Here is a 25,374-nt window from a genome sequence, read left to right as displayed (position 1 = left end):
CCATGGACTTCCTCCCCAGATTCTGCAACGCGATTTTCCTGCCTTCTGCCTTTTTGCCCGTCTGTCTGCCTGATCCCGGTATCGTACCGTTTTCTGTTTGCTCCGTTGGTTCTCGTTTGTTCCGAGTTCGACTCGTGTACCTTGTTTTGACGCTCCCTGTTTTGTACTTTTTAGTTCACTGTGCTTTTACGCCAGTCTCCTTATTTTCCAGTGCTTAGAGCCTGAGTATTCCTGAGTTCCTGATCCTTGTGTTCACCCCTCCCCTGTCTGTATGGTGTTTCCATCTGCTCGCTGGCTGAGCCTAATAAACTATTGTCAATTCCATCTCTGAGTCCTGACGTCCGTGACAGTTACTCAAGGTACTCCAGCTTTCCAGAGCCTAATGGACTAACCTGAGCTAGCTAAACAAAAGAGAACTCCATTATTGTTCATATCTCATGCTGTCTAGAGCATGAGACTCTATTCCATGTGTAGACGCACACTTCCTTTTGTGTGGTGATATGGTAGAAAGAAAATAGTTCCTACATGAAACTGCTGGTCTGTGGATTATCTTGAATACCCAAAACGATCTAGATTGATAAATAGCACTACAGGTAAAAACAGAACTATTTTTGATTTTGAGTTTTAACTGTCCCTTTAATGTCTAAGAGCTGAGGTGAGTGGTAGTTTCAAATTCAAATATGGGAAATTCAAATGCCACCTTTCCCATAGCACATGAATGCAGTATTAGTTCTGAGATGACTTAAACCAGACCACAGCTACACAGAGACAAACAGCAACAGACAGCAGATTAATATTGAATGATCTGATCTCCCACTTTTTTTCATTTCACTCCTGTGACTGAAATGAGGCATTAGCACTGACATGTAAAAAGTACCATTTGAAAGATCTGTCATCGTGAAGTCGAGCACAGAGGATTGAGGACTGGCCTCTCGTCTCTTGTAGATTTGCTTTTCACTGCTGTGGGTGATGATGCTTCCGTGCTGTGGGGCTTTGACCACACTGAAGAGCAGGCTGTTCTTGGGGACATCCAGATCCATTGCATGTAAAACTGATACGTCCAGCTGCTTCATTTCTCCTTCTCGTACCTCATCAAAGGACACAAATGAACATCGGATATCATTTTGAGAACAAAATCTGATGTGAATGTCTAATTTTATTCTTACTAAACTTACTGTGATGTTCCGAGCCACAAACTGTGGGATCTCATCGTTTGTCGGGTTAATAATAATGTAGAAGGGGACCTGGGCAGAGCTGTGCTTGCCATCTGATACACAGAGCATGAACTGGTCGGCTGTGGGCTCCATCCTCTGGTGTCTGGACTGTACGTAGTTTACATGACCGTCAATTATGTCTTTGTATGAAAAGGACGCTAGGGAAAAGGAGGTTAGAGAGAAACACATGAAACCTTATTTTTGTTTACCATATTAGATGATGATGTACTCAATTTCATAATGCTTACCTATGCTTATGCCCGTGTTGCTTTTCTCAAAGCCAGGACTGGGCAGGACATTTTCAATGTAGCCAAACTGGGGCGGAGAAATCAGATTGACCACCAGTTTGTCCAGAACAGTGTCCACGTCAGATGCCTTCAAATGAGATGCAGTTATTGGGGCAGACCCACCTTCATCCACCAAAAAGATGTCTCCTACAAACAATAAAGGACAAATCATGCTAAAACATTACCAAATGTAACTTATAACTTGATCATATAACCAAAGTATTTGTATGTCATGGGACAAATCAAATTGTAACTTTTAAATTATTTTTCTATTAATAAATTTAAGCAAAAGAAATTCTAGTTTTGAAACAGTGAATTCTGCTTTACTTGTTTCGGTGTTTAAATTATATTTATTGTTTGCTGTGGCCTTTATGTGTGGTCCATGACATCTTTCACACATTATCATTTGATTCACTGTTATTAAAAAATATATAACAATTATAAACTGCATAAATTGATTAATTACTTGTTTGGCCACTTGGGCTCAGTAGATCTGAGAAACAATTATCAGCCACTGCTGAATTGTATCATTTGGAGACATGTTTATGTCCACCTGTTAAATTTAAGTCCAATTCTCATTCCTTTAAGCTCTGGTCTCCCACAAATCCCATACAAATATATATTTTGCTATTTAGCTGCTACAGTAACTAAGCGTCCCGCTTTCTTCACTAGCTAGTAGCTATCTTTGTTATCCACGCACTACTTAGCTTATAGGTTTTTGTGGATAGGACAAGCTAGCTGTTTTGTAACAAATTAGCATATAGGGCTAGCCTACACAACAACATATTAAATAAATTGAAATAATAAACTCCTGATTTATTTTTTAAATGTTGATGTAGGTTCATATATGTCACATTGGGCTAATAACTTTTTCCATGGCAGAAATGGTAAATTGTCATTTCAGGAAACGTTCGTATTTAAAATTGGTTCTCTGGACACCAGAGTTAGAAATGGCCCACCTGTTGTCAGAGAAGGTGGTTGGCTGTCGACTGGAAACACTGTGATCTTGAGGTCATACACAGGCAGACTGTGTCGTAGCTGAGGCATGTCTCTGTTTCTGCTGGAATTTTCTTCACCGCAACATAGAGGAGAGTTTTCTGTTTCTCCGTCAGAAATAACAAAGGTGATGGTGTCATGGCGAGGAGTGAGTCCAATCTCCAGTCCTAAAACAACAACCATATAAAAGTACATTTAGAGACAGTCCCTATTGTAGTGTATTGTGTTATAATTGAACTATAAATAATTGAACTACAAACTCTCCTTCAGTATAAGGTAAAAGTCACCAGAAGCTTAAACATTTCAGCAATTACATAATTTTTTTATATTTACTTTATACCAAGAATACATTATAAAAAGGCACAAATAATGTTGTGTGGTCAAACTTCCTCCACAACATCTTAACCAATATGGCTCCTTGAATTTGGATACAGAAGTAAAGTACAGATATTTTTGTATTGCATCTGCTGATAGTTAATATTTATCATCTCTAGATCAGCTGGCTTGCACAAAAGAAATCAACAAAATAATGAAACAATGAGCACATTAGCCTTAAGCCCACTCTCTGCTGCCCACCTGTGTGTTTGTAGGTGATGATCCCTGCAGTGATATCTGCCTGGATGAATCGATCAATCACAACAGAGTTTCGGAGAACCACACCATGATATGGCTGCCGGGCGATCAGGAACGCCAGGCTGCTGTTGTCGCTGTCTGCATCGGTAGCGTAGATATACTCAGCTGTGATGACTACTGCCTGTCCCTCTGCACAGCTGAGAACCGGTTTCAAACCAGCAACCAACACTGGGACCTCGTCATTGATAGGTATCACCTGGAGATGACATACGAGTCACTTTAATAAAACAATGAATGGTTCAGTTTTTACTTTCCTTTTTCTGACTGCAAAGAAGAACCAGGAATGTAAAGCCATTCAGTTTGTCCATTTCTATTACCTTCACTTGCAGGACGAAATTGACTGAATTGGTGCCATCTGTTGCAATGAATTCAATGTTGTCCTCTACAGTTTCGGAGCTATCGTGATTGTACCTGATTGACAAATGACAGTGATGAAATAAACAAAACGTTTGACAAGTGAATTATAATCAGAGAATTTAAATAAGTGAATCTGCTCTAAACAGCTTTGGTATTTTTAAGCAAAACGTAGTCGACTAGTCGATGAATTGCAGGAGATTGGCCGATGTCTTAACATTTTACAACCAGCCACGGTTTATGTATGTTTGCTTGTGTGTGTGTGCAGCACCTGTGCATTGTAAAATACACTTCATTCAAACTAATAAAAACCGTCTTGGTTCGGTCTTTCCACTGTTCCAACAATTACGATCTCTGGTTTGGTCAAAATAAACCATTACTTGACCGAGTTAGATGTGAAAATGTGTCGGCTTTCACTAGACTAGGTGACTTGTCGACTATTCTGTGAAACTCCTACGTTCTACCATCTCTCCTGACAGCTGGGGACGCTTTGCAAGTATCAGGATCTGGCAAGAATCATGTTTATCTATTGGTTTACACAGAGCGATGAACTGATAGTGTGCTTTTCCACTCGGATTCTGAGAGCTTGTCATTTTTTAATCTGGGACCTGAGTTTACATCAAGATATTCTTTAAAAACACTGCTTGTCTTGTTACTGGTGGTGTTGGTCTTTTTTTTCTTTTAGCATATAACACAGATGTTATCCCCTATATAATCAGTATTTTCATTGATTTAATTAGTGACTTTAGTTTGAAACAGCACAAATCTTATTTTCTTTCTTTTTTTGGCTCTTGGGGTCAAATAATCCACCACAAGCTAAACATCACACACAATTATGTTATCTTATATAGTTGTATATTACCTTATAAAGTTGATATGGTTAGTGTTAGCAAGTATTTGGCTATTTAGCAGACACAAACCAACATTGGAGATCTTTTTCTATTCAACTTGATGAATGAAAGTCCAATATTCCCTTTTTTTTAGCTCTGTTTTGATCTCCACAAACTCCTGAGAAAAGTATTATAATATTAAATATTAAAATTTGATTGCTAACACATTAGACATGATAAATTGATGACTTGATATCTTGGCTGTGTTTGTTATGCCATCTAGTGGTCAGAAATCACGTTTAATCAAGTTTAATAGATACAACTGTTCAATCTAATGCAATCTAACATCCTGCAATCTAACATCCTGTGTAAAGCTTAGTGTTCAGTTTATGTTGACACAGTGTCAGTGTCAGAGAGGCAAGTGAGAAATAATTCTGGTGATGCTTTTTCTAAGTCGGATCTAAATAGTTGTCTTCCCTGTGTTCATGACTTAAGAACAAATTAAAATGTTTTGCCATGAAATCTTTTTTTTCCCTTCTTTCCAGGATAATAATACATAGGTGAAAAGTGGTATGTCTTATTTAGAACATGGTATACTGGTGCACTTCAGCCTCTTGTGGCCGAAGTGAGTAATACAACAACAACAAACACTCCTGAGCCTTTTTTTCACCTGTTTTCACAGATGAAAAATATTTTTACCTTAGAAAGAGGATCATGGCAAAAGCTTTTGTTTCTTCTGTGCTTAAGTCATAAACACAGAAGAGAAAACAATTTAGATCAGGCATGGATAACCGGAATCTTTTTTTACTTGCCTCTCAGGGCTTCTGTAGTTAGACGGAATCGGAGTTCCGGGCTTCCGGTGGAATCGCAATGCATGCTGGTGTGGCAAGCCTAGAAAAGTGAGCACCAACTCTACAAGGGCTGCCATATTGGATTACTTCTCTACGTGTTTACATTGTATTTAGCTTATTCTTCAAGCGTGTTTACATTGTATTTGGATAGTTTTTAGTGTGTAATCATAGTTATTCTAGTTATGGGATTTGGACACCGACATTGTGTGGTGAAAGGATGTTCAAACAGTGGGAGAAAGCTAAATAAATGGGCAGAATCTCATTGTGAGCTTCACGATTGCAAAAATTGCGACTGCAAGCCCCCGTTCGAACTATTTCCATTTCCAACAGCACTAAAGAACAATGATAGAAGGCTAGCATGGACCAAAGCTGTAAAGAGACAGGATTACAATGGGAAGTCTTGGGAGCCCAAGAAATCTTTGCGGATTTGCAGTGAGCATTTCATGCAAGGAAAACCAACAAATGAATTCCCTGATCCTGAACTCGACCTGGGGTATGTAGTCTATCTACTTGATTTATATATTGACAAATGTACTTTCTATATATTGAGTTTTATAATAATTAACAAACACAAGTTAGGTATATATTTATAATAGCTTACCCTGCAACACAACTACAATAAGCACTTATGATATCGTCAGTTTTCTTGACTGCGCAGATCCATGCCGAATGTGGCGTATGGGAAACTTTCATTGAATGAGTACATTTTACTTTCAAAAAGCAATACTCAGAATCTGCGAGAGGATTGAAAGATATTTGTTTCAACCAGCCAGAGTCAAACAGTCTAAATGCTTTGCCTTCTTTGTATTTGTTCAAAGTTCGTTTATGAAATTTAACATCGTTCCCTGGGTGGTCAGACATTAAAAATAATGTTATATCGCTGAGGTATATCGGCGGCCAAGAAGTCATGTTGTTGTTTGCATTGACCCAGCCATCCTGCAATGTCAAGGGATCAGGCACTGAAACGCCACTCGGCATAACCAAAAGCTTAGTCTTTTCTTTTTCTGTGATTGAAATTCTTTCATTAGCTGTTGGTTGCTCCTCAATGCTCATCTCTGATGCAGCAAACACCCTGGCAATAAGCTCCAGTTTTGTTCCTGAAACCTTTAAATTCCGCTTGCAGCAAAATACTTTCAAAGCTTCGACTTTCCACATCTGAACCTCATCATAAGAAAGGAGTTCAGAACTCATTGTAGAGTAGTAGGTTTGTTTACAACACGCTTGAAGAATAAGCTAAATACAATGTAAACACGTAGAGAATAAATCCAATATGGCGGCCCTTGTAGAGTTGGTGCTCACTTTTCTAGCCTTGCCACACCAGCATGCATTGCGATTCCACCGGAAGCCCGAAACTCCGATTCCGTCTATAGGAGTATGTTCAACTATATGCCTATTTAGACTGTAGTTAGAAGTGTAGTTGTATTGACCTGTCATGCTAAGAGATCTTATATCATAAATAATATAATACCTAATGCTTTATAACTCCATTATACCCACCATTCATATTTAGAGAGTATGTTAAGGAGTAAATCCCGACATGAAATAAAAAAACAAATTAAGCAAGATGTCTAACCTAACTTTAAGGCTTTTCAGGTCTTTCACAGTGAAAGCATGGCCTGGTTTTAGCGGGATGCCACCTCGTTGCAGCGCTCCATGCTGAGGTTCCCTCTGAAGCGCCACCAGCAGGGCTTCCTCCATGGAGTCCACATCTGACAGCAACAAGTGTTCAGGTCCGAGCCAGCCCTCCCCTCCTTCATTTACTGTCAGAGGGTTGGTAATAACCTGAAACAGAACATATCCACACTTTTTCTAGATATACACATGAAATGAGGAATACATACAATACGATGCAATATTCCTTTTTCACCTGTGGCGGCTGGTTGTCCACTGGCACCACAGTGATGTTAAAGCAGATCCCAGTGACTGTTTTGCCCAGGTGGTTGGTTACAGAGAGAACAAACTGGATGTACTGGGGGTAAGGGCCGATGTCCATGACTGGAGGCATGTAGGCTACTTTCATGAAGTTCACCGCATGCTGGAAACAAACATAAAATAAAAAACGGATATGTTTTGGATGCGCTACTATCACTAATGTATTCTTGAATGAAAAACTAAAATAATTACCTGTGTGAAGAGCCTCAGCACTGGTGCGTTGGAGTCTTTGGAGAATTTGGGTATACTGTCAACTAAGAACAACCTCCCAGCATCTGGACTGCTGCTCATGAAGACAACAGCACATAATTCAGACTGAATCCTTTTCAAATGTTTGGTATCCAGTGTATTTTCTGAAAGTTAGGACATACTAACCTGTAAGGACCAGTGTAGAAAGGTGGAGTAGTAACTGTATATGTAAGCTCAGTGTCTGGGGACTCCTGGTCCACAAAGTGAAGCTGTTGCCGTGTTACATGGACCACTTCTGTTTCCTTAATCACAAGACAACGACTGGAACCAGGAACCTCTTTAGGTGGTTGGTCTGGAACAGGCTCTATGTGCACCATCACCACCTGCACCACATCACAAAGTAATACTAATAAATCCTAGACTACGGATGTTTGTCCCATAGATCTTTTCACTAACCTTTTTGTAAACGTTCGAGCCAGCTCAAGGGATGTCAACTGGTTTGCCAGCCTTCCACAACTTTGGTTCATAATTGAAAATATCAGTAACTAATAAATGGAGTGTCATGAAATTTGTTCCTAGCATTCATGTTGATAACTTTGGTGATCTTTTGAGTTTGGCAGTTTTTAGTGAAATGTCTTGACAACCACTGGATGGATTTCTACAACATTTAGTACCGACCTATACGTTTTCTAAAGGAGGAATTTGTTTATCCTCTAACTTTTCATCTAGCACCACAAGCAAGTCCAACTTTCAATTTTCCAGTGAAAAATATTAACATCTGCCATATGGATTTGCAACAACATTTTTTCACATTTAAAGTCACCAAAAGAAGAATCCCACTAACTTTGGTGATCCCTTGATTTTTCTACTCAAGGTTGACATTTGTGGTTTTGGGGGGAATATCTCGACAACTTTTGGATGGATTGCCATTAAATGTGGTATAGATATTCTTGCTCCCAAAGAGGTATTGTAACAACTTTGTTGTTTCATCAAGTCAAAGGTTTGTATCAAATACTTTGGTTTATGATCAAATACCTCACGCTGACATTAGCATTTAGCTTAAAGCACTACTGTGTCTATCTTTAACCTTACAAAGCTGATAGCATGGCAGTAGATTCTTAGGATAAATGTATACTTCTGTGTTAAGGGGTTATGTTGTAGCTTCAGAGCCATGTAGCCGCCATAGCAAACTACATGTTGTGGCTGCGGAAAAACCCCATGGAGACCACAGGAATTGTAATTGCTGCTTGTGTTTTCTCCAAGTTTCCGATGCGAGAGTGTTGACAGTTCAGACAATATGAGGCAGGCTGCCATTGTCCTTAATTAACACACTAAATAACATTATTTTTGTTACCCACTTGAGGCTCTGACAGGTTGGGTGGGTCATGGAAATCTGACAGCACCACCTCAAAGGAGTCATCAAACACCTTGTTTCCTAGGTGTCGATAATAAACCATGGACTGAGACAGGTCTTTCTGCAGAAAGTGGCTGACAGGATAACCTGGATTAAATACAAAGGAAACATGTTGTTAAAAACAAACTATGTGGGATAAAATAAGAATAGAAATCCATTCTTCTCACCTGTGAGCCCTGACGTTGGCATTTTCATGACCTCTCCTGCCTGTGGAGGGCGGGTGATGTTATAGAGTATGTAGTCATCGCTGGAGTCCATATCTGAAGCCTGGAGGGTGGAGCCTCTCAGTAACGCCATTTGGCCCTCAGACACCTCCAGCAGCATGTTGGTGATGAGGAATGGAGGGCTGTCGTCCTTTGGCAGGATCTTGATTGGGAACTTGTGTCGGGTCTGATGGTGGCCGTCAGTGATGCGGAAGATGATGAAGTCTTTGGTGGAGTCGCTGTCGTCGTGGTGATAGCGAACCACGCCCGCTTTGATGTCATTGACAGTGAACATGAAGCCCTTTCCCCCTGAATTTTACATGAAACAATTAAATAAAAAACAAAGTCAATTAATAAATTAATCACATCAAATTGAATGTACTCATATCAAATATATCAAAAAGATGAAACAAAGCTAGCTGCCTTTCTCTTAAGCTTGGTCACTAACTGGACAGCAACAACAGTTAACAGTTTGTACTCCGACTGAGTAGGCTTGTATAAAAGTGAATGGTGCAACACAGATGATAGGCTATGATCAGGTCATCGCTGTCATGGTTTGCTTTTGGTGAATTGCATGAACTTGCATGTAAAAGTTTGACTCATTGTCTCATAATGGATTAACATATCCGGATCATAGCCAGACAGATTCTAGCATGAATGAGCTTAAAACTGAATTGCGGTAACCAGATACAGTTGGCCATATGTGATTTTGTCCACTGGCAGTTTTTGTGTCCGTACCTCTGACAGTGAGCCGTCCATGCTGCAGGCCGTCCACAGTGATGATACGAACCACATTCATGTTGTCGTTGTCCACAATCTGGAACTGCTCCCACATTATTGGCCGAGACTGACCCTCTAACAGACTGAGGCCTATAAGACAAATTGTTCATAGAAATTGTTTTTAACTAAGTATACTATACATGCCAGGCCTAATTCTGAAGGATGAAGCAAAATGACCAGATAATTAAAAGGTTTAATGCTGGAGTCCCCAGCTTTCTTTGAAAGCGTATCCAGCTCTGGACGCAGTACTCTACATATTCCTTTACTCTTTGGTGTATCCCAGATTTTAGATTTATGCTAATTGAAATTTTAACATAGAAACCTTGCCTAATGTGGCCTTAAAGTTGCTTAAATAAATGATTCGACATGGTGGCAGACAAACTTACATGGGATAGCTAAAACAGACACATACAAATATAAGCAATCATTTGAGTTGTATTTCTGTCCACTTGATGAATACATACAAAAACAGCTGTGCTGCTACATCTGAATAGGAAGGTTGATGAGAGCAGTGAGACTGAACTGAAGAAATTTCAATAAATAAAATGATAAAGATAAATTGGAATTTTAAAGTTATTACATATAATTTCCCCTGCATGCATTTGAAACACCTTTATGCATTTGCAATGTGACAATGCTACCATACCCATGTTCCAAGACACTCTGGGTGCATTTGTGTCTGCATTCCTTACAGACATGTGAACAGTCATTGATGGGCTTTTCTCAAAGAAGAAATCATGAACATCCAATTCCACCTGTATGGGAACATAACAAAGATTTTCAGAAACCATTGACAACATAAAACTTATGGTTTTATGTACTACATCGAGTGTAAGAAAGGGAAGTGCTACCTCGTAATTCCTGCGTTGGGTATGTGAAGAATTCGGAGGTTGATACCCAATGAGCATATCATTGAGATCGAGCCATGTAAACGAGGATATTGGTCGAGTATGATCGGACAAATGGGTGATGAAGCCGTCTATGGGCGGTTTGGTGATGTTGAAAACCAAAAGCTGTTTGGGAGTTTCCTCGTCTTCAGAGTCTAGTGTAGCAGTGGAGAGCGGAGTGAGGATGAACTGGTCCACTTCCAAGATGAACATGGACATGAAGGACGGTTTGGGAGGCTGGTTAGGCATTGCACCCACTATCTGCACTGGAATCCAGGCCTGTTCAGACTTCACAAAGAAAAGAAAATGACCAGTACTTATAATGAAAATGTATTTGTCTTTGGGGAATTTTGGGATCTTTAAAAGTCTATTATGGAGGGTATTTAGTGCCAATATTTTAATAACATAGGTTAAAATAACTAAAAACTTTAAAGATGTGAGCAAAAATAAAGAAAAACATGAAATTAAAAAAGTTATCTTAAACTCATTTAATTAACACTGACAAGTGATATCAAGTATTGTGTGCTGTCATTCAACATATTTTAAAGCTAAAACTCACTAGTACTCAACAACTGACCAGTAGCAAACCAAAATACAGCTATAATCTTAATTAGTGCCATGGCTTGAAACACATACTCATGCAAAATTCTAGTGCTAGGTATTAAGGGAAAAACAATACAAAATGATTAGCATTAAAGAAAGAAATACAAAATTGTAAAACAGCCAAATTACTTGATATATGCTGCCACTCCTGGTGTCCTTGAGATCCAGTCTGATTGCAATGTAGTCTATGTCTGGAGATGGAGGGTCTATGTGCTGATACCTCAGCCCCATCATCAGGAAGTCATCACAGGGAATTTTGGTGAACTTCACTAGCTTCAGACCCTTCAGGCAGTCTTCAGATTTACACATTGCTCTGGCTTTATTATCTGAATAATACAACAGTAGAGTATTTTACATCACTTTTTGTATTCTTGTTCTGCACACTGAGTGCCATCTAAACAATGTTAGACTCAACTGATTCCACGCTTACCCTACGGGACTAGAACAAACTGTTGTAGCTGAAAGTGCTAAAACAAGCCATCTGTAAGCAGGTGCCACTAGGGTCTATTCTTGGTCCATTATCATCTACATGACATATAAATAAAAATGTTTTGCTGATCAGTACTTTCTTTATTCTTTTGCAGATGACACAATGTTGTATGTACCTTATTCTACTCAGACAAAAGCTCTTACTTACATATCTTAATTGTGATGCTTTACAGTGACCTACTTTTTAATAGACATGCTTGGAATGCAGATAAGCCCACACACATCCCTCTTCATCTCTACATCTGCCTGTGTCCCTAGTTATGCTGCCACGCACTTTAGTTACAAACAATTCAAGTCATTCAAGAACTATTAAAATGTTCTTTCCTGCTTAAAATTAAAGGCTGTACTGCAAAAACAGTGCAGTCAAGTGCAATTAAGCACTTAATCTGAAACAGTCTGCCACAGGGTGCTACGCTTTATTAGCAATGACATATTTCATAATATGCATCTGTATGACAGACTACTGTCTAATTATGATTTCTTTATATATATTTTTTTATATTTGTGTTATGTCACTAAAATGATACTGCATTTTCATATCAACTCAGAATGTTGAATTGCTTAATCGAACGAAAGAGCTAAAGCTTTTTCAATGAAAAACGTACAAAAATTCTATACTCATTGATGAAGAGGTTATTGTAGAAATAACAATATCAATGCATCTCTGATTTTTAAAGCCACTATTAATACATTTTTAACAATTTCTAACTAGTTGTCCCCCTCTTAGCATCCAAACTGACAATGAAGAGATGAAAGCAACACATAGCCCGCACCCATTTTTACAAGGTGTCTAATTTCAGAATAATTTGTTATAGTCACATATATTTCTACACATAGGGGCTTTAATGTTACATTTTTGATTGTCTACAACTACAGAAAAATCCTTAGGCTACAATTTTTAATACCTTTAACACATTTACACAGTTATTAACCTGCAATTTTTTCTGGATCAAATTATTAAATTTTTTATTGGTGGATTTTTTTTTCTATTCTATACACTAGGGATGGGGGATTTGCCATCATCAGCAGTCAACCATTGAATCACATAGGTTACCTAGCTGCTGTCGTAGGTCGATGAAGCTCTCTGGTTCGTCCCCTCTTATCGTAGCTTTCTCTGGCTCTCCTGTGACCAGTTGGCCATGGGCTGGCAGGTGGGTGTGATGGCTATTTAAATGGATGCTACACTCTAGGCTAGACCTCTGCTCATAGTGGAAGGACACCACATTGCCATCCAAAGCATCAGAAAGGCTGTAGAATTCAGGAACCTCCAAGGATTTGGGCCCTAGCTTTATGATGCTGCAATCAGGTTCAATAATGTCCACATGGAGAGAAAATACCTCCATGTATGTCTCTGTCTCTGTAAACCTGGTAAAAAAAGCATAGGATGGTCAAGAACAGGAAAAAAATAGAATAAGAATGTTTCCCATCTGAAGGATATTCAGGTGTTGTACCTGTACAGTCGAAGCTTGACAGTGTCCTCCTTTAACAATGGACAGCCATTATGGACATACTTTACCTCATCAGCCAGATAGTGGCAATCAAATACCTGCATAAATAAAGAGAGAAAACATAATCATCAAATATAATGAGCGAGTCAGGGACTACAGTATGAAGAACTACCTTGACATTGTTTAATTGTTTAAATGTAACAAGACTATGGTGGCCAAACTTTTGCTAAACATTACTAAACTAGTACTAGATGGCTTTTATGTCTACATATTGGCATAATGTAACCACATGGTAACAGATTTAATACCAGATTTAAGATTTGGATTCAAGATTAAGTAACAACAGATTCAACATGTCTGTCATTACGAAAATACTTCCTAATAATGTCCAATCATCTTATAATATCTGATAATCTTAATAAAAATAATTCTGATTAACTCTACATTTCTTACATCTGTTTACATATGACCAATTCATAATTCCTTATTACATATGTATTATAAGATGGGTTTGCAGTAAAGGCTTGGTCATTGCATGTCAGAAAATCAAACTAAAGGCAAATTGCAAACAATTTAATTGAACAATGTAATTAGCTTGTTGTGTGGGCCTAAACCTTAGTCTACAGAAAGCCTACACCTATCTTAAACCTTAGGGTTTACACTTGAAAGTCAGAGCCCAAGCTTCGACGACTGCGTTGGTGCTTCGGCTTGTCAGCCTATTGGATGAACGTTATCAGTGGTTATCAGGCTCATATACTGTATATGTGTTAGAAGGGGCCTGCTACACCTACTAGTAGGTTCAGAAGGCCTTTATCATCTATTCACATGGTTGATCACGGATATTAATCCAAGACAACGTTGACCTCTAGTGGCCATAGTAATTATGACGGGAGCAAAATCAGGTTGATGGATGGATCAATAAACACAGGACTTTTATTCAGAACACCTGTGTTTGTGTCCTGTGTGAAACCAAAACTCAACACGTTGATTTATTTTAAGTTACGTAGCGTAACAAACATACTTAATTCAACCCAAAACCATAACCTAAACCTAACAAAATAGTTTTGTTGCCTAAACGTAAAACTCGTTAAGTTTCACTTTCGGAATTTGCCTATTTTTCAATTGGCTGATAACTTTTAAAGCGGGTGCTTTTTATTTATTTATTTGACAGATTGTATGTGCTTTTATATTGCCAATGGGGCCCACAACTGTGGGAAATTGGGACCAGTTACATTTGGTAACATCATAGAATCGAATGTTGAAAAATAAATGAAAAGCCTTACAACCCAGCACTGAGCTCTTGTAATCATTACCACAGCACTAATAATATATGACATGGTTTCCTACATGTTTGCTGTCAAACAGTGCTTTGTAAGTGTGATGCATGCCTTCAACTTGGTTTTACTACACCTAGTAAATTGCCTGGAACGCATTGGGGTTTTCATTGTAAAAGGGTTTTTCCATTACCTGAGGCATGAGTTTTCCTACTCGTTGAGTTATGGGCTCATTTAACACCACCTCCACCTTGCATGCATCCTTCTGACGGGGAATATGGAACTGCAGGTCACCGTCCTGGAGGTAGGCTGACTGACCTTGTTTCGCCTTTAAACCTTTATTGACTTTCACAAGGGAACCGTGCGATGAGCAGGTCATTACCAGCAGAAGCACAGGAAGCAAGGTCCAGGCCATTGTTTGACCCTGTGAACCCATCACTGTCAGTCACAAGCCGTTATCCTAAAAGGTCTTCGAGGACTGGCTCCAAACCAAAGCTTTCCGATATACAATCGGTCTCAATAGGAGATTTAAGTAAACCAAGGTTTCTTTCTCTTGAGAAGAAGCTTCATTTTCCTGTGGCTGTGTAATTTTATTGTGGCATGTGTCTCTGAGCTTTAACCAGTTCACATGACATCACAGAAGCTGTAAAGAAAGTAAACAAGTTTCAGTCAATGGCATTTCTTGTATAAAGAGTGTCTGTTTTCTTTTTCTGCAAGACATATAACCTAGTGGCCAGAAAGGAAAAAACATTTCACAAAGCAAATGAAAAAAACAGTTTAAGGGAATGTGTAAAAATATCATTGATTTTGTCGGCCATACCATGTTAGCAAAAGATTCAGTTAAAGCAGCAGAGCTTTGAACATAACAATAATAATAATACATTAGACTTGTATAGCGCTTTTCTATTAACTCAAACATCTATCAATCTATCAAATCTATCAATCCTTTTGTTTAAGCTGCACAAATAGATTTTTCAGGCACTAGGGGGCAGCCCAACATGCTGAAAACGCAAAATGTACAGATTATCACCTTATAAAGCTGATATGGCTAACATGTTAGGAAACAGCCTATTTACATTGTATTCAGAGCAACATTATAATTAATTTGTCATGTTTGTGTCCACCTGATGAATCTAATATTTAGTCTTCTTTTAGCTCTGTTTAGGTCTCCACCAAGTCCTGGAAAATATGTATGTCTTTAGCCTCTAAATACTCCACTATGTTCACCAGCTAGTTGCTAACTTTGGCTGCTGTATGGTGTTGAACAGCAATTGTACAGGTTTATCACAGCTTTGTTACTGCAAACAGCTGCCTGCTGCTGCTGGAGACACGGTTGAAAAGAGTTTGCGGGCCTGAAACCAAAACAATGAGCTAAAAGAGGCTTAAAGCTCTGTAGAGCTGAGTCGAACTGCAGAGTTTGGTGAAAAAGCAATGTCTTTCTATATAAACTACGAAGCTTTGGTAGTTACTCTAGCTCTGTTCCCACACACATGAGATTAATATAAATCTTCTCATCCCACTTTCTGATAGAAAGTTGTATTTCCTATATCATTTTCTTTTCCAATGTAATGTTTTTTAATGTATTGCATATGCAAAACAACAGAAGATCACATTAGTGGCGTAGCATATGAATATAAATGCTTTGTTCCATAAAGGGAATAACTTCCATCATCAGTTCTCCATCACAACTGCAAAGTTTCAGTTAAGAAGCAGCCAATAACACAAGACGCAATATAATTAGACAAAACTGTCTACGAGCAGAAGGATAACACTGCTGGTTTATGACAACAACCCAGAATGTAAAGTTGTAGTTCATTGTTTTTTAACAGAAATCATTTTACAACAAGCTTCAGGCATGTTCCACATATGTAGACTGTGTGACTTGTTCTGTGCTCCACTTGCCAGGAAATATGTTTATCATGGACAAATGTTGGCCTTCCCCCGAGGCTGAACAGGCTCTCTTTAGTAATGACACAATTATAATTAGTCTCAAGTACCTTTGACCTTTATATAGAATCACCCCAAGCCTTTCCACTATAGAAGACTTATATTCTCTGCTGGAGTTACCATCATTATTAAAAGCAGTAGGGGACAAACATCCTGTAAAACAATCTTTTCTTTTTTGCAATCATAGCCTGTTTTTAATCTATTTTCTGCTTCGCTGTTGGTTGTAATTTCTCCTTTTTTCTCAGTGATCCATAGTTTCATCTTATCTCAACCTAGAGATATGAGGATGTATAGTGTAGCTGTTATGTATTTAAAAACTAGCTTCAGATGTCATCCTGCCACATTCCTTCAACACTTGACTTCCTACCTTAGACCTCACACAGAAAGCACCTTGAACAGAAAAGCACCTTCTAATCAGTCACTGCATTGGGGAACATGTTATAGCTTGTCCCCATGAACAATGCTTGTGTTTAGAGTGCTGGAAAGATCATGTTTAAGGAGTGTAAAAACAGAATTTCCAATGGTTACAACCCCCTTTCACATGGTAGCAAAAAGTTGCCTTCTTACACATCCAGCAGACACAGAGCAATATTAGCAATTATTTTGAGTTGTGTTTGTGTCCACCTGTTCAACAGCTCTAACTGGGTCTGTGTTTGGTGCTGGGCAGTTTGAGTGAGTTTATCAGAGCTTTTTTATTTTTACTAAAAACATCTGCCTGCTGCTTCTTGAAACAAGGTTGATGAGAGTGGTGAACTAAAAGAGTCAAGCTGCAGGTCGAAATACCAAAACAATGAGCTAAAAGAGGCTAAAACGCTTCATAGAACTGAGGGGAACTGCACAGTTTGGTAAAACAATTATGTGGCTTCATCACTATGAGTAACCTCTTTCACATTACACATACTTATTGTGCATAGTTATTGTAAATTGTATCCATTGTTAATATATTAATTAGTGCAGGGTTTTTTTTAACTCTTCTCTGCACTGTAACCTTTGTAAAGAAAGGATTACTCAAATTCAGTTGACAGTGTATTCACTTACAGATGTAGCAGTCATCCACTTTATTTCCAAAAGCATGTTGACAGTGTTCTCTGGGCCTGTTTTTTATACCTTGGTTCTATAGTTCAAATGAAGGGACATCTTATATAAAGTTAGATTTTAGATAAAAGTGTTCTTCTTTGTATCAACACTGTGGGTTTGGCGCTTTACTATTTAAAAAATGATAATGCTTCCATGCACAAAACCAGCTCCATAAAGAATTTATTTTCCAAATTTGGTGTGGAAGAAACTTGACTGGTTTGGCCAAAGCCCTGACCTCAACCCCATGTTGGACCTCACTGATGCTAGTTTGGAGGAATGGGTGCATGTTAATGCTTAGTTTTAGACGATCAAAGATGGTTCTGTTGTTCAGATGCCAACATAGTTTTGGTCATAATGTGTTTTCATAAATGTCATCATGAATGCAAATTTTAAAGAGAGTCAGTCAGATAAAGGAACATTTATGAAATGATGAGCAGTATCTTAAGTAGAGGTGCACAGGCTTTTGCTGTCTGGACACCTCAGCTGCTGAACTCCCTGCCTGAGGATCTCAGTGAGGCAAACCTTTTCTTTCTTTCTTCCTTTCAATGTTTTCTTGAGACTTTTATCTTATGGCTTTTTCTTAAATGATCATAGTTGTTGTAACTATAAAATTACTTCATCTTTTTTATATTTTAAGTTCTGGATCTTAATTACTGTTATCATGTTTTTTGTAAAGCACTTTGTTGCTTCTTTTTTTTTAAGGTGCTATATAAATAAAGCAATTATCTTTTGTTATTTTTATTTTTATTTAGGGTTTTTATTATTACTAGTGTACACAAGAATATGGCTTACCATGCAGCTTTGTAAGTAAGGAGATGTAGTAATAATAATAATAATAATAATAATAATAATAATAATAATAATAATAATAATAATAATAATTACTTTATTTATAGAGCACTTTCCCAAAACAAGTTACAAAGTGGTTTACAAAAACATAAGTTTAGTAAGGTTATTAAGTCAGTGACGTAATCAGGGGGGCATGCTTCAAAAGTAATCATTCAAATTTTTTAAATCAATTCTTAAACGTACAGATGCTAAAATAGGTGATTTATAGAGAAAACCAAAGTCCAACTGCCTTCAAGAGCTGAGTGTGGATCACATTTTAGCAGATAACACTTTGTCCAGCATTGTGTCACAGTAAATGACCGCATGTCACTGATAACAAAGGCCTCACTAATCTGACCTGTTAAAGATTTGAATGGCCCACTGACTGATGTGAGTCGCAGTGGGGAGGCTGTAGACGAGAGGTGGGAGTGCTGGGAAAGGTCCTAATGTTAAGCTGCCTTGAGGGTCCTCTCCCTGTTTGCAATTGATCCTCTTCCTGTTTTGGCAGGGCTTCATGTTACAGTAGCTAAAGAATATAATGTCAACAAAATGCATTAAGGAAAGCCGTCCCATTTCCTGACATGTTGGGTGGATAAGCCAGACGGGCAAAGACCTCCAACTTCCCCTTGAATTAACCTCACATTTCAGGAGTGAACTGTTTTTTCTGCTCAGTGTCGGAGGAAGCAGATCTAATGACAGAGTAGATTTACATTCTCGTAAGCTTGCAGTAGTACAACATGCACCTCTTAATCCAAACCTAAACAAAGATCAGTGTTGGGTGGTGAGGCACAACTCTCTCTTTGGCTGATTCACACAAGGGGTCACTCCACAGATTGTACACATTAAAGTCATTTTACACGTAAAGAGGAGCACTACTCATCCTGGGAAAATAGTTGCATAATGTCTTCTGTGGGTTAGGGTTAGGGTTAGGTTAGGTCTGGTACACCAGCATTAAAACTTTAGGGCCAAATATTGGTGCAATTGCTACGGTCAATGGATCAGTTCACAGAGGCTAGGTAAATCTATGTGAATCTTTTGTGTCAAGTTCAACGCACATATTTGCACTGTTAACCAAAAGCAAACCGTCTCAACAGTTCTAACCTTAACGGGAACGGAGAGGGGAGAGTTTAGACAGTTTTACCAGTGTGCAAAATACTTTTAAAACATTTAATTTGTAAGAGAATAAATGTGCTCGGGGCGCAGGCGACACGGAGGGAAACCAATCATCGTTCATCATTTGCACATACCACCCACATTGCAAGGCCGGCTGAGGGTTATCTCATCTTGGGTTTGTTACTATAGATTTTTAAACAAAAAGCCGGCATTACAACCTGGGGATGTAGAGTTTAAAATATGGGGGTGTTTGCCAGGCAGGAAGTGTCTATCCAAAAAAATTGCATTATGTAGAATCCAGCTGACAAATATATATTAGAGACTAAACGTCAGGATACCTCTTTAGTTGTATGTTATGAACTGGGGGGAGACAGAGCATACAGCAGACATGAAGTATGTCATGTCTCCCCCCAGTTCATAACACTGTATGTATATGAAAAAACTACCTTTTCAAAAAAGCTAAAGTTTACTCTAAAGTGTAGTTCTGAGATATTAAGATATTTTGGTACCAGCCGGGAAAAACATCTGCTTTCTGTCTGCTAACTCCACACAGTGCAAGCATAAGATAATAATCCAAGGTCATGAAGGTCAAATAACATCTCATAATTTCATCCTCATAATAAATTAGCCTTCCAGAATTTGCTTCTTTTTTTCATTTCATCCTGCCTTTCCTGAAAACACAAACTAGAGATAAAAACAAAACACGGAGCTCTTAGGGGAATGTGGTGCGTCATGTAACAAGTGGCTACGCTCCACAGCTGGGAATGTCTGTTACATCTATTCACAGCTTCTTCTTCTAATCTTAATAATGACAGGGTCCTTAGCAGCCAGCAATTTTCAAAGAAAGACGAGCCATCGGGGAAGAAGAAGGCATTCTGCTGAAAACATGAGCGGATAGTATTTGGCTGCCGTCCAGTAGCACAGTCCAGAGTGAGCAACATAAAGCCTTAGAAAGCTCCCAAATACTCCCTAACTGCCAGAAACGAGAGCTGAGTATCTGATGAACAAGTGAAAGTGCAGTTTTGTGCATGATAGAGTTACAGGAAGAAGAGCATGTATGCAAAAAATTTTTTTATGATTTTTCCTTTTAAATACACTGATAATTGAAAGCCGGAATTCATCAAATGTATATCTGACTGTTAATTAAATGCCATGCACTAAACTTTAGACAACAGGGGTTTACTAAAGGTAGATCTATCATCAAAACCGTAGTTTGTGAGGAGACAGAAGGAAGAGAAACACAGACAGATTAAGCAAATCAATGTCATTAAGAATAAAATTACCCCAAAGAAAAAGACATTCAAGCTAACATCGTATTATTTTCCTGAACAAAGAAAAGTTCCCAGCAGAGATCTCCACGTACATTTAGACATGTCCTTACCTGATCTGCTAACATCTGGCGTTTCCTCTTCTTCTTCCCTACCTTTCTGCTCTCCTCTGCTTTCAACTGCAACTCCCTCATTGACAAAATCTTGCTCACTCCTCAGGGACAAACTCCACCCACAAGAGAGAGAGAGATGAGTAAGGGGTGGGACTTCCTCCTCTTGTTGTCTTGCTGCTGTGGGATCAGTAATCGGAGTGGAAAAACCTAAAGATCTCAGAGATCAAAGTCTTGTCCAAAGTGCCTGGTCGTTTAAGGAACAGCGTTGTCATTATTGAACAGAAAGGGGCAAAGATAAAAGGATCAACAGTGCACTTATGTAGGGAAAACACGAAAGGAGAGAAAATGGACCTTGTGTACTCTATAAGAGGATACATACCCTGTAAAGCCACAGACAAAGTTGTAAATCTTCTGAGGGGGGAAAAGGAGAGTTGGGCCAGAAAACATGGAGAAATTAAAAACCTCATCTTCAACTTTTACAAAAACTCTAGCTACTCTTGTAATTCAACATATAATCAATATTCTTATCAAATTATGTGTTGTAAAAAGTGAGGAACCTACAGAAAACTATCATCAACTCTGCAGGCCCTTCAGCTTTACAGAGTATTTTAGATTCTTACACCTTGCTAGATGGAACTCTCTACTGGAAACATTCCCCAGGGGGTTTGCTCCATATTGACATGAATGCATCACGCAGTTGCTTCAGATTTGTCGGAATCTGCCCATTCTACCACACCCCAACGGCCATTTGAGTACAGTGAACTCATTGTCATGTTCAAGAAACAAGTTTGAGATGATTTGAGCTTTGTGACATGCTGTGTTATCCTGCTGGATGTAGCCATTAGAAGATGGGAACACTATAATCACAGAGGGCTGGACCTTGGTGAGCAACAACACTCACGTAGGCTGTAGCGTTTAATTGATCCTCAATTGGTACTAAGAGGCCCAAAGTGTGTCAAGAAATTATCCCCCACATACCACCATTACACCACCACCAATAGGCTGAACCACCAATACAAGGTGTGATCTGGATCCACGCTTTTATTTTGTTTACACCATATTCTTAGCTTACTATCTCAATTTTGCAGGAGAATTATTTAAGAATCATCAAACCAGGCAAAGTTTTTCCAATCTTCTAATGTCCAATTTTAGAGAGCCCTTTGCCAATTGTAGCCTAAGTTTCCTGTTGATAGCTGACAGGAGTTGCACTCAGTGTGGTCTTCTGCTGCAGTAGCCCATCTGCTTCAAAGTACGATGTGAGTAACTGGTCCTTTTTGTATCAGCTCAAACCAGTCTGACCTCAGCCATCAACGAGGCATTGACGCCCAGATAACTGTCTGCTTACTGGATATTTTTCTCTGATCATTCTCTGTGAACTCTAGAGATGGCTGTGCCTTAAAATCACAGTTGATCAGCAGTTTCTGAAATATTCAAACCAGGCACCAACAAACATGTCACGTTCAAAGTCACTTAAATCTCATCTGACAAGGTTTCTAGTTTGGTAAAGGAAGTTGTGCTTCAACAATGGGATTCAGTGCTAAATCCAAAGTCAAGAGAACGTATTGGTTCATTTGAGGCAGATGTATTGGCTCACGTCCCAATAAACGTATGCTTACTCTTTTCGGCACTGAGCCTTCTTCAGAGTGTTTGAAGTGTACTCACAGCTGGGAGTTGGATCCAATTATTAGGAACTAATTACTTTTCTTGTCCAATGGCTCTAGAGTCTAGATGCAGGGATCAATCCCAAACTTGATTTGTGATCTAAACCCCATTACATACAGCAATGGTCATCATTGGTTCACTATTCAGACCATACACTAGATGGTGATAAAGGGACACTTGAATAAAGCTCATACATTTAAAAATTATAAACTGGTCTTCAGAATGATCCTATATCATCGAGTGGTACATGGTCACATTTATAGTCTGTGGGTTTCAAAAGACTACAATGAGCCCTATACGAAAAAGCATTATAAGCTGAAGTCATCATTAAGTCCATTTGCTGTCATAATGTTGAGTATAGATATCCAACACATGGATATCGACACAAATATTGAAGAGCATACACGTTGATAATATTGTACATATGATGCACTTTCTGATCTACTCTGAGCTGTACTGGCAACAGTCCTACCCTTCTGAATTCATCACTGCCAAGATGAGTTTGAGGAGATGCATTAAATAAATACCGAATAATATTATTTTGCATTACCTGAAGTTTGTTCCTGAGTTTAGCTGTGAAACCACTGTACCGAGCAGAACAGTGCAGTCTTTCCAGTCAGTGCATCAGCCCCAGTTGCTCAGAACAGTCCAGTGTTTGGGAGAGTGTTTGTCAAAAGAAAGTAACATTCCTTAGCTTCAGCATGGGACTGCTTCACTAAATCCTGACAGCCCCTGTGGTTCCTGCATACCTATTAGAGCACAGACTGTTACAGTTGCCTGCCAGGTGGAAATTTCAGCAACACTTTGACAGAACAAGAAGTGCAGATTACAGAATCATATCAGAGCTGTTGGAAAGAAATTCAACTCAGAATGTTTTTCCGAGGAGTCTGTTTGGGATTTTTTGATATAATGCTGGTCGTCCTCTTGCTGTGCTCCGTTACAGGCTTGCTGATGATGGATCACCGCAGAGATGCAAAGGATGACCATGAGCGCGACAAAGCCATTTTGGAAATGCTGCATATCAATAAAGTGTCTGCGAGCCATAAGGCTAAGCCACATCCCTACATGAGGGGGATCTATCAGCGCTTGGATTCACTGGAGGCTCAAGACCTTTGGAGTTCAGACGGAACGCTGGTGCAGAGTTTTCGGAGTGTTGTTGGTAAGGATTCAAAATTAATTATCATCTTCTTTTAAATGGGTTAATTTAAAGTATTTACTTATTATGACTTTACATAGTTTTATTGAAACTTAATCCTAACCTAATCTAATCACGGTAAGTGATGATTTACATATCCTGTTTGCTGTTTTACGTTAAAAAAATAAAAACTAGATAGTTAGCCATTGCAGTGTTCCAGTCTTTGCGTTGGTCAACCTGGACTAACTCCACCTAACTCCTAATCCAAAAATTATATATATTTTTAAGTGTGATTGTTAGTTAAGGAGCAATAATAGCAAAAACTTGCCAATACATTTAGTATGATCCTTTAAAAACCCTTGTACTGCAGTATTAACTAACCCTTTCCTGTTTTTTTTATTCTTTGGACCACCCAGGTCCACATTACGCTCTTCCAGGATGGATCTGGTTCAATGTCAGCAGCCTGAACCCCTCAATGCTGGGTGCAGAGCTGGTTCTGTTCAGGAAAACCCTTCACCCCCACCCCATCAGTGTGACTGTCACTCTGCACAGTGTCACAGCTTTACAAGGAGCTCTGGAGGAAAGTCCTGCCCTGGAGGAGAGACTGCTGACCCTGGACCAGCGATCCTCATCTGGATATGATGTGTTTGATGTGTCAGCTGTTCTGCCTGTGAAGCCTCTGGGGGTGGTGGGTTTTCAGCTGCGTTATACAGATGAGCGTGGGAGTCTTGTTCTTCATGAAGCCCTAACACAGAGTCTTTACTGTCTAAACAGAGGCTCCCTGAGTGAACCCTTACTAGTGCTTTACCAGTCACATCCCCTCCACATCTAACTCTTTCATCATTATAATTAAGCTGATCACGTGACTTTTAAAGAATGTTTTAGCACAAAATTGGCAAGGGATAGAGGACATAATATAACAATGTCAAGGTCAATGTGTTTGAAACAGACAAAACCTTAACAAAAATTAACCCATCAAAATAACCTTTTGTTTGATAGTTTTTATTTAGGGCTCTCGGAACTAGTAATGTGCATTTGTAATGATAAAAAAACGAAACTTAACCAGAACTTCATTTTAGTTACCATCTTTTGTTTTGAAAGTTTCTACCGGAATTGTTTGTGCCGTTATGTCTGACTTGATTGAGATGTAATTTTGTCATGGGAGCTCACTGCCCTCCAGTGGACAGTCGTAACTATCTGTTAAACAGCTAACTGTTATTGATATCAATAACTCTGTTTTGTTTGTATTATTATTTTAAAATGACACCAGTAACATCAGTATTGGTAAAAGCTTTATTAATGTGGAGATGTATTGATAAGAGTCTTCAGATCTGGAGACTAATGTAGCCTGTTAGAAGATCAATTGTAAATGCATTCTTATACGTCCTATGAACATTTTCAATGTAAGAGTTGGTGACTTAAATTACGCAATTTCAAATGGTCAAACAAACAAATAATCAATCAGAAATGGCCGTTCAATACTTGTATTTGTCTTGGTTTTGAGATGTTTGTAATTGCACGTGTATTAATAATATACACTTAGTTATCAAACAATATGCACATGTGTACCATGTAACTGCACTGCAATAAATATTACCTTTGTGTATGTTTTGTTCAGCTTCATGTAGGCTACATGGGTCAAAAAACGTTAAAATTCAAGATTTCTTTTTTTGTGTGTCTCAAATAGCACACGGATTTGTTGTGACTTTCATCCATTCATCCAAGGCTGAATACCAAGCAGTGTGCAACTGTGTGGGTGGGTTTCTGCTGTGGAGTTTTGCACTTCAGTACCTCAGTATTTCTAAATCCTGGCCTGATGATAACGATGATGATGATTATTATTATTA

The 25,374-nt window shown here is 38.7% G+C and overlaps 2 protein-coding genes across 3 annotated transcripts in view; one reads left to right on the top strand and one right to left on the bottom strand.

Moving 5' to 3' along the window:
- The window catches only part of frem1a (Fras1 related extracellular matrix 1a), a 30,602-nt gene extending 9,805 nt beyond the window's left edge, over positions 1–20,797 (bottom strand). Inside the window, exons 1-20 of one of the 2 annotated variants that reach the window (XM_029454874.1) lie at positions 20,731–20,797; positions 14,578–15,027; positions 13,114–13,208; positions 12,717–13,027; positions 11,303–11,499; positions 10,535–10,858; positions 10,330–10,438; positions 9,642–9,773; positions 8,868–9,212; positions 8,645–8,787; positions 7,473–7,669; positions 7,290–7,380; positions 7,033–7,200; positions 6,739–6,947; positions 3,448–3,541; positions 3,074–3,326; positions 2,461–2,664; positions 1,463–1,648; positions 1,176–1,372; positions 878–1,088 (exon numbers count right to left, since the gene is read on the bottom strand). In XM_029454874.1, coding sequence (XP_029310734.1) covers positions 878–1,088; positions 1,176–1,372; positions 1,463–1,648; positions 2,461–2,664; positions 3,074–3,326; positions 3,448–3,541; positions 6,739–6,947; positions 7,033–7,200; positions 7,290–7,380; positions 7,473–7,669; positions 8,645–8,787; positions 8,868–9,212; positions 9,642–9,773; positions 10,330–10,438; positions 10,535–10,858; positions 11,303–11,499; positions 12,717–13,027; positions 13,114–13,208; positions 14,578–14,820 — 3,709 coding nt within the window. In that variant the 5' untranslated portion in view covers positions 14,821–15,027; positions 20,731–20,797. Of the gene's footprint in view, positions 1–877; positions 1,089–1,175; positions 1,373–1,462; positions 1,649–2,460; positions 2,665–3,073; positions 3,327–3,447; positions 3,542–6,738; positions 6,948–7,032; positions 7,201–7,289; positions 7,381–7,472; positions 7,670–8,644; positions 8,788–8,867; positions 9,213–9,641; positions 9,774–10,329; positions 10,439–10,534; positions 10,859–11,302; positions 11,500–12,716; positions 13,028–13,113; positions 13,209–14,577; positions 15,028–20,730 lie in introns of those variants that run through there. The other variant, XM_029454875.1, reaches the window with a different exon arrangement.
- Positions 32–25,127, top strand: LOC115023682 (uncharacterized). The gene is made up of 3 exons (XM_029454876.1): positions 32–78; positions 23,336–23,551; positions 23,944–25,127. The coding sequence occupies exons 2-3, from the start codon at positions 23,344–23,346 to the stop codon at positions 24,357–24,359; spliced, it is 624 nt and encodes a 207-aa protein (XP_029310736.1). The 5' UTR covers positions 32–78; positions 23,336–23,343; the 3' UTR covers positions 24,360–25,127.
- The last annotated feature ends 247 nt before the right edge of the window (positions 25,128–25,374 follow it).

The sequence above is a fragment of the Cottoperca gobio genome, chromosome 18 (assembly GCF_900634415.1).
Source record: "Cottoperca gobio chromosome 18, fCotGob3.1, whole genome shotgun sequence".
Taxonomy (NCBI): domain Eukaryota; kingdom Metazoa; phylum Chordata; class Actinopteri; order Perciformes; family Bovichtidae; genus Cottoperca; species Cottoperca gobio.
The sequence above is the reverse complement of the archived record's forward strand: the minus strand, read 5'-3'. Positions and strand labels throughout refer to the sequence as shown.

What these genes read in the sequence shown, in the direction of transcription:
- LOC115023682 (XM_029454876.1), top strand. Translation starts at nt 23,344, where the DNA reads ATGATGGATCACCGCAGAGATGCAAAGGATGACCATGAGCGCGACAAA. An exon ending in GAGTTTTCGGAGTGTTGTTG is followed by an intron (nt 23,552 to 23,943) that starts GTAAGGATTCAA and finishes TGGACCACCCAG; the next exon opens with GTCCACATTACGCTCTTCCA.